The sequence below is a fragment of the Octopus sinensis genome, unplaced genomic scaffold (assembly GCF_006345805.1).
Source record: "Octopus sinensis unplaced genomic scaffold, ASM634580v1 Contig12411, whole genome shotgun sequence".
Classification (NCBI taxonomy): domain Eukaryota; kingdom Metazoa; phylum Mollusca; class Cephalopoda; order Octopoda; family Octopodidae; genus Octopus; species Octopus sinensis.
In genome coordinates, this window is record NW_021832598.1 from 20,001 (window position 1) to 29,328 (window position 9,328).

General features: G+C 35.5%; 1 protein-coding gene across 1 annotated transcript in view; it reads right to left on the reverse strand.

Moving 5' to 3' along the window:
- The window catches only part of LOC115229302 (S-crystallin 4-like), an 18,670-nt gene extending 9,705 nt beyond the window's left edge, over nucleotides 1–8,965 (reverse strand). Inside the window, exons 1-4 of the mRNA XM_029799677.2 lie at nucleotides 8,320–8,965; nucleotides 5,349–5,444; nucleotides 4,211–4,326; nucleotides 2,476–2,520 (exon numbers count right to left, since the gene is read on the reverse strand). Coding sequence (XP_029655537.1) covers nucleotides 2,476–2,520; nucleotides 4,211–4,326; nucleotides 5,349–5,444; nucleotides 8,320–8,452 — 390 coding nt within the window. The 5' untranslated portion in view covers nucleotides 8,453–8,965. The remainder of the gene's footprint in view (nucleotides 1–2,475; nucleotides 2,521–4,210; nucleotides 4,327–5,348; nucleotides 5,445–8,319) is intronic.
- Nucleotides 8,966–9,328: the final 363 nt, after the last annotated feature.

The window sequence follows — 9,328 nt, forward strand, 5'->3', positions numbered from 1 at the left end:
TCTACCATATTTCTACTCAAGTCGAATAGATCAGTGTTCTGCAGCCGGTATGCTGTGGCACACTGGTGTGCCGCGGCACAATGATAGGTGTAACCTGAATAAAAATTTCCCCTCTTTACTCTTTGACTTGTTTCAGTCATTTGACTGCGGCAATGCTGGAGCACCACCTTTTTTAATCGAACATATTGACCCCAGGACTTATTCTTTGTGAGCCTAGTAATTGTTCTGTCGGTCTCTTTTGCCGAACCACGAAGTTACGGGGACGTAAACACACCAGCATCGGTTGTCAAGCGATGTTGGGGAGACAAACACAGACACACAAACGTATACACATACACACACACACACATATACATATATACGACGCGGGGAGGGGCAAACACAGACACAGATACACAAACATATACACACACATACATATATACGACGGGCTTCTTTCAGTTTCCGTCTATCAAATCCACTCACAAGGCTTTGCTCGGCCCGACGCTATAGTAGAAGACACTTGCCCAAGGTGCCACATAGTGGGACTGAACCCGGAACCATGTCGTTCGTAAGCAAGCTACTACCACACAGCCACTCCTACACCTTTACTTTTAGTTATATTTTTAGTTCAGGTGTGCCACCGAATTTTGAAACGAATTTTAGCGTACCGCAAGTGAAAAAAGGGTTGCAGGGCGCTCGAATGAAGCCACTCCAAATCTTTGTTATAATATTCATGTCGATGGAGTCAGAACTAGCTAGCTTCTAATGGCATTGAGTAGTATATTACTCTTTACTCTTTTACTCTTTTACTTGTTTAAGTCATTTGACGGCGGTCATGCTGGAGCACCACGTTTAGTCGAGCAAATCGAACCCATCACTTATTCTTTGTAAGTCTAGTACTTATTCTATCGGTCTCTTTTGCTGAACCGCTAGGTTACGGGGGAAAGAATATTTATACAAATGGGAAAGAATATTTATACAGAGAAACATGGGAGAGAAGAGAGAGGAGGAGAGAGAAGAGTGGACAAAGTTTTGGCAGTGTAGGAATGAGGGCAGAGGAAAATGGAGAGCTATACAAACAATGTGAAGGGAATAGATTTTTTTTTTTCAGAAAAATTGTCAAAATTTTGTTCGCTCAGAGAACAGATCACATGTTGGTACACCCATGTGTGTGTGTGTGTGTGTGTGTGTGTGTGTGTGTGTGTGTGTGGTGTGTGTGTGTGCGCGCGCGCGCGTGTGTGTGTGTGTGCGTGTGTGTGCGTGTGTGTGTGTGTGTGTATGTGCCTGTGTATTATAATGGTCACTTGCGTCGATTTCCAAGCAGCTGTATTTGAAGGGTAGGATATAAAAAAAAAAAGTTTTATATATAAAATATAAAAAGTGCATGAATATAAATAATAATATATATATATATATAGATATATATATATATAATATTATATATATATATATAACACACACTCACACACAGACACACACGCACATATATATAAGTAATATTGTGACTTCATGCAACAAAGTCTGTATATATAGAGTATATATATACTCTCTCTCTCTCTCTATATATATATATGCTCTATATTGATGAATTTTTAATGAGTTGGAAACATTGTTTTGCGAGGATTGTAACAGCTTTCATTGCTCCAGCTTGCAATTCCAAAAAGACCAATTTTGACCTTCATGTGGATGAGGTTGATAAATATAGCACCGATTTTCTTCTGGGCCCATTTCTTCTCTTCCTCTCTTTTCTTGTTTCTTTCTCTTCCCAGAAGTACCTAATTGAGTTAGGTCTAAAGAGGAAGGTCTCCTCTAAATCTAAAATTGTCCAAACGCACTGTATAGGACGACGGCGGCTCTACCATTCAATCATCGTGTGGAGGACTCGAGGCAAGACATATACAGTACAGGGCAATATTAATGATCATAATATCACCGTGATCACCGTGACCGACCAGGCTATCAGATTTTGTTACACATCGCTGATCACAATGCGATTCAAATGATTGTTTAAGCCTTCAAATGACGTCACCCCGCTGGCTAAGCGAGCAGGCCAACAGAAGAAAGTATTAGAGAAAGTGGTGGCGAAAGAGTACTGCAGGGTTCGCCACCACTGCCTGCCGGAGCCTCGTGGAGCTTTAGGTGTTTTCGCACAATAAACACTCACAACGTCCGGTCGTGAATCGAAACTGCGATCCTACGACCACGTGTCCGCTGCCCTAACCACTGGGCCATAGCGCCTCCACATTAATGATCACAATATATGTACAATTATTTAGTACAGTTGTATTGCTCTGTAATTCGTATTTACAGCCTGATTGTTAAACCAAATGACAGTTAAACTCCTTGACTACAGTAACAATATACACGACCAAGTGATTGTGTAGATAGCGCTCCCCAAAAGAAGTAATATGAAAAAAGATATATTAATCTATTAACGTGGAGAAGGATACAAATAAGACAACTAGAAAGGTAAGTAGAATCAGAAAAACAAACCTGATTTTCGGTGTATTTGCCTCTCATGTCAGACGAAAAACGTTTCTGAAAATAATAATAATAATAATAATAAATAATAATAATAATAATAATAATAATAATAATAATAATAATAATAATAATACTGGCTCTCATGGATTTTCATCTTAACTGATTGGAAGTGTTATCAAGTAAATTTTTTTTTCTTCGTATAAAAGATGGGTTACAGCAAATATTCTGCTCAATACCAGAGATTTGCTTGTCAGTTGTTTGACCGTAATCAGTTGAGCATGTCCCTTAGTGGCTGGCGATATGTGCATCTGTGATCTAGAGCAGAAGTAGTGGGGGAGCATCATCGCCATGTGTTGGGAGGGATTTTTGTGGTTAGATTAATTCACCTCTGGAAACATAGGTGTTTCGTTCAACATCCTTAAACAACCTTTATTCAGGGATCTTTTGAGCGTGATGGGTTACTCGACCAGAAGAAAATTCCAACTGGGCCCCACCTACAAGGTCATGTGCTGTTTATCTTGATATGAGATCACCATGTTGCACACGTATGGTTGTGATGAATGTGCCTAGTGTACCCTTATCAGACGGATAGTCATGAGGGGTTTACTGGGCTTCGTATATTTTATCCCAGTGTAACTTTGATGGCATGCACTGCTCTCTCACTTAATAATAATAATAATAATAATAATAATAATAATAATAATAATAATAATAATAATAATAATAATAATAATAATAGGTCGGAATAAACTTGAAGCTATCAACACCTGGGCAGTTTCACTCTTAAGATATGGAGCAAGGGTAATCGCATGGACAGTAGAAGTAAACAACTTGGACACAAAGGCAAGGAACTAGATATGGGACACTCTCCCTAAAAAGTGACACATGCAGACTGTATTTACCAAGAAAAAGAGGGCTAAGAGGACTTATTGGATGCGAATATAGCATTAGAACAAAAGAAAACAACATAGTATGGTATGTAAAAAATGCCACAGAACCGCTATTATTAGAAGAAGGTCAGGTTTATGTAGGATGAAAGATTGCAAAGATAAAGCACTGTACAAGTAATTGAAAACAAATGAAACCGAAAATAGGTGGGTAAAGAAAAGAACGCATGGTCAATTTCATAGGGATGTTAAAGATAAGGCAGACAGAGAAAATAAGTTGGCTGGTGGTAGATAGGAAGTTCTCTGTTAGCCTCTTGTCAGCTCTAAACTTGCAGACCTATTATAATCCATGACCAACTGAACTCTCAGTAATCACTGTGCTTAGTGCACCCCTAAATACATAATTCAATATACCTGTCTTTTGTACGAGTATACGCTTCAAATAGAGAGTTGGCTTTTGTTGGATTGTGGAGTTAAGGTTTTTAGGGGGAGCTAATTAGGGTAGCCTTTGTTTTGGTACTGATAGTGATGATGTTGATATATGCAATTGTAGTTATGTTAATGGGTGTGGTTGTAGTAAGGAGGGTTGAAAAATGCAGATGGTATCGTTAGCTACAATAAAAGGGGAGTGATAGTTAAAATAGTACTGTGACAATAATATTGTTCTACTCTACAGCATATATAAAATGTTAACCAACAGTAATTTGCTTAGAATTAAAAAAAAAGCATATAATCAAACATTGCTTTTTGGTCCAGCAAAGTCTACGAACAGGAAACTAACCTGAAGTTGCTTCCAGTTAGTAAAATGTTTATTGCACATAATAAATTAATGAGAAAAGTTCTATTTCTTTACTAACCACTTTTCGCCCATTTCTGTCGTAAAACATCCTCATATAATTATCAAACACATCATATAAACAATCTGTGATGCTTTCAATTTTCGCCTTTTCGATATTATTGCTGCCGTGGAACCCTATAAAAGCCACAAAAATAAAAACAGATAGAAGTTTATTCCACTGGAACGAAATTACCAATGTCTACTTCTACATTGGCGCATCCTCTTCCCCGTTATCTAAGAGAATTTCCAATCATTATTCTTCATTTAGGGATAGCAGTAAACGTCATAGCACAGGGCTAAGTAAATTGGTTTGGTATCTTAAAGACAACAATAAGAATTTTAAGTTAGACTGGTTCATCCTTTTTTTTTTATTATGATAAGAGCAAAGGATTTTGTAACATTTGCAACTCTGAACTCTTCCATATTCTCTTCTCTAAGAATCACCTTGTTAACACACTTATAGAGCGATCTTATAAATGTAAGCACTGGCAGAACATACCTTTAGCTCATATAAGTAATTTTACCAGACTCTATAGTTTGGACAGTTAGTTTAACTTGCACTTTACTTCAATAGAGAAATCTACTTCAAGGCCTTTGAACATTTTTTCAACTATCATATCCCTCTTTATTTGTTCTCTACTTATTATTTCTTTACCCCTTCTCTTTCTAGTATCTGCCTTTGACGTCAAATCTACTAACGGCTTTTTCAAAATACTTGATAACGTTCTGTTTATCATTTATGCAGTCATCAAAATTGTTATAATGTCATGTTGTTGAGATAGGTTCTCTTTCTCTCCTGATGAAAAGATTGCATATTACACCGTTTATTCCTTTGGAATAAAACCATTGTTGTCTCCGAAACATAAGTCGAAAGTAAATGAATTTGAATGTCATCTACGTTCAACTCCATTTATTTACTTATACTACACAAATTACTGCACATTAACCCGGAGATTCTACCTTTGAATAGGTCGCTACATCCTTGTTACTTGCGTGAATTTTGCTACCCTGGTAACTGTTTATTGAATTTTCCATGTAAACGGTAAACAAAGGATAATTCATTCATCATATATATATATATATATATAATATATATATATATATTATATATATATATATATATATATATATATATATATAATACAATTGATACTTACCGAATTCGTTTGCTAAATATCTCGAAATTGTCATACTTTGTGGAACCTGAATTTTACGATCAATCTCCAGAATCGGCAGCATACAACATGGCATTTCTGAAATATAGAAATATCGATTCCTTCTTATATATCCGCAAAACCACAATTTCTGTGTGGGCGATCATTTAGCCGATTATATCGGCTCTAATGCTTGACTTGTTCGATGATTTATCAATCGGGAGGAATAAATATTAGCAGTAGCTTATTCCATGTATTTTCTTTTTTTTTGATTTTATGTTTTATTGTTTTACAGCGATGGAAATGCGGCCGTGTTGAACATTGGCTGGAAGAGGTTTGTCGAGCAATGCTACTGCTATTATGATTTGTTTCGGGGTCCTTTACTGGGCCGCTAGTTTACAGGGTAACTCTTTTACTTGTTTCAGTCATTTGACTGTGACCGAACTGGAGCACCGCCTTTAGTCGAGCAAATCGACCCCGGGACTTATTCTTTGTAAGCCTAGTAATTATTCTATCGGTGTCTTTTGCTGAACCGCTAAGTTAAGGGGACGTGACACACCAGCATCGGTTGGGGGGACAAACACAGATACACAAGAGTATACACACATACATACATACATACATACATACATACATACATGCATACACACACACACACACACACACACACACACACACACATATATATATATATATATATATATATATATATATATAAATATACGGCGGATTTCTTTCAGTTTCCGTCTATCAAATCCGCTCACAAGGATTTAGTCGGCCCGAGGCTATAGTAGAAAACACTTGCCCAAGTTGCCACGCAGTGGGACTGAACCCGGAAATATGTGGTTGGTAAGCAAACTACTTAATACACAGCCACTCCAGTTTGCAACGAGGCTGATTCGTGAACGATAAATACTACAACCAAACACTTAAAAATAGCATAATAAATAAATGCGCCCTTTTAAAGCCTAGCCAGGCTCATGGGCCCGGTTTCCTGGTTTCGATGGCGTATGAGTTCCCCAGCCGAACGGACGCCAGGTCCATTGCAGCGTTACTCATTTTTGCCAGCTGAGTGGACTGGAGCAACATGAAATGACGTGTTTTGCTCAAGAACACAACGCGTCGCTCGGTCCAGGAATCGAAACCACAATCTTACGATCATGATGCTGACGCCCTAACCACTAAGCCACGCGCCTCCTCTAAAAAAGCATAGAGCACATTTTATAAGGAAGAGCCTGAACAAGAATCTTAATATGATTGATACCTACAGAGAAAATATACGACACCACACGTGTTTTACTACTAATCACACAATGTGCAACTGGTAGCATACTCCAAGGTATTCTGGATTTTATATTTTATTATTTTTCAGCTTTGAAAATGCGGCCATGTTGGAACATTAGCTGGAAGGGATTTGTCGAGCAAAGCTACTCCTGTTATGATCTCAATCGGGATCCTTTGCAGAATTGCTAGTTTACGGGGTTGTAAGCAAATGAACACCAGTTGCCAACAAGTAAGTGGTAGATAGAATTCATTACACGAACACTCAGAGACTTATATATGTGTGTGTGTTATGTGTCTGTGTTTGCATGTGTGTTTATATATATATATTATATATATATGTATACATATATATATATATATATAATTCGGTGTGTATATATGTATATATATATATATATGTATATATATTATATATGTATTATATATATATATATATATATATATATATATATATATATATATAATATATATAATATATATATATATATGTATATGTATATATATATATATATATATATATGTATATGTATGTATATATATATATATATATATATATATATATATATTATATATATATATATATATATATATATATATATATATATAATATATATATATATATACTATAATATATTATTAATTAATAAGGGTGAGAGAATTAGATACTAATTTAATAGTATACCTATTCAACACCAAGTGGCCCAGTACCCCGAGAAACCTGGATTATTATAATATTTTATAACATATTATAATATTTTATACAAAATAAATAAATAGTGACCACTCTCTTATATTTATTTTTGTATAAAATATTATAATATGTTATAAAAAATATATATTATATATATATATATATATATCGGTAAGTACATATGGGCGTGTATGCAAGTATGTGTGTGAGTGTCGTTTTACAGCGAAGTATGACCGCAAAATCATAAATCTAATTGCTATGTTTTACATTAACCGTGGCTTTGTATTTATGATCTGGAAACGAAGTCCCAATCCAAGGGTCAAAACTGGTTGGTCCCATGCAAAAACAGTTTGTCCGAAAAAACGATTTGATAAAACAGGAGATATGATGTGTGTTTGTGTGTATGTGCGTGTGTGAGTTTGTGTTTGTGTGTGCGTGTGTACGTTTGTGTACGCGTGTATACTTGTGTATATATATATATATATATATAGCCTTGTGATTGGATTTGGTAGACAGAGAATGAAAAAAAGGCAGTCGTATATATATCTATGTATACATCTATGTTTGCACGTGTCTTTGTGCCTTTGTTTGTCCCCACCCTTGTTTGACAAGCAGCCTTGGAATACTTATGTCCCCGGTTCGGCAAAAAACAAAAAAACAAAAACGATTGAATAAGCAATTGACTTAAAAATGAAGTCCTGGTGTCGATTTGTTCGACTAAAACCTTTCAAGGCGGGGCCACAACATAGCCGCAGTCAAATGACTGAAACAAATAATTAAAAAAATAAAATAAAATAAAAGGTAAGAGGTGTGTATGTATGTATGTATGTATGTATGTACGTATGTATGTATGTATGCATGTATTCATACACATACATACATACATACTTGAAAAAGAAAATTTATTAGGTGGTATATGAAAAAAAGCATGAAAACAAGGAAATATTCCAGGAAGAAAAAGCATATTGTATGAAGATTGTAAGAATATTATCTACTTACTGTTTTTCATGCTATCCCATTTGGAAAAGTCGATACGTTTATCGGTGTAAGGAATATCAGCCAGTGCAAAAAGCAGACGACATATTTCAGCTCGGCCGCGCCTATTGAAATAATGTAATGTATATTCCTGCATCGTAATTGTATTCCGTTTGTCTCTTAGAACCTCTAGAAATTTATCTATCTATCTATCTATCTATCTATCTATCTATCTATCTATCTATCTATCTATCTATCTATCTATCTATCTATCAATCTATCTATCTATCTATCTATCTATCTATCTATCTATCTATCTATCTATCTATCTATCTATCTATCTATCTATTCGCCTATATGGTTCTGTGTCTCTCTGCCTATCTATTTATCTATCAATCTATCTATGTACCAACCAAACTGTTTGTCTTTCTTACCACCTCTTCTTTCTCTCTATGTCTACTAGTTCAGTCTCTCTACTCTTTCTCTCTACTATTTCGCTAGCTTCTTTTTTTTAATTTTCTACACCCTATTTGCTCTCCTTTTCACTGTGACCGCGGTACAACATGCAAGTGTTTGCTTTCTCAAATGACCATTCAAATCTTTACACCTACGTTCCAATATACATGAATGAATGCAACAGTGCTGATTCTTTTAGTAAACAGGGGGGAAAGCGAATGGGAAGGAGGTATGTGGTATTTTGTTTTAGTTTTTACTGTTGTTGCTGGAACTGCATTTAGTTTTAATGTTGGCATTGTTATTGAATTAAGAGTTTTGGTCTTTTGTTTTTCGCTTTTGCTTTTTATGGTATTTTTACTTTTAGACATTACAGTCATTCACACTTCCCGTTTTGCTTTATGTTTTTCTTTTTTCTTTTTTCGTTTTAGAATCTTATTAAGTTTCTTTTCCTTTCGCGACAAAAGCGTTGTCATCCCCTCCTCACCCCAACATACTGACACATGTTTACAAATATATGTATTTATATATATATATATATATATATATGTATGTGTGTGTGTGTGTGTGTGTGTGTGTG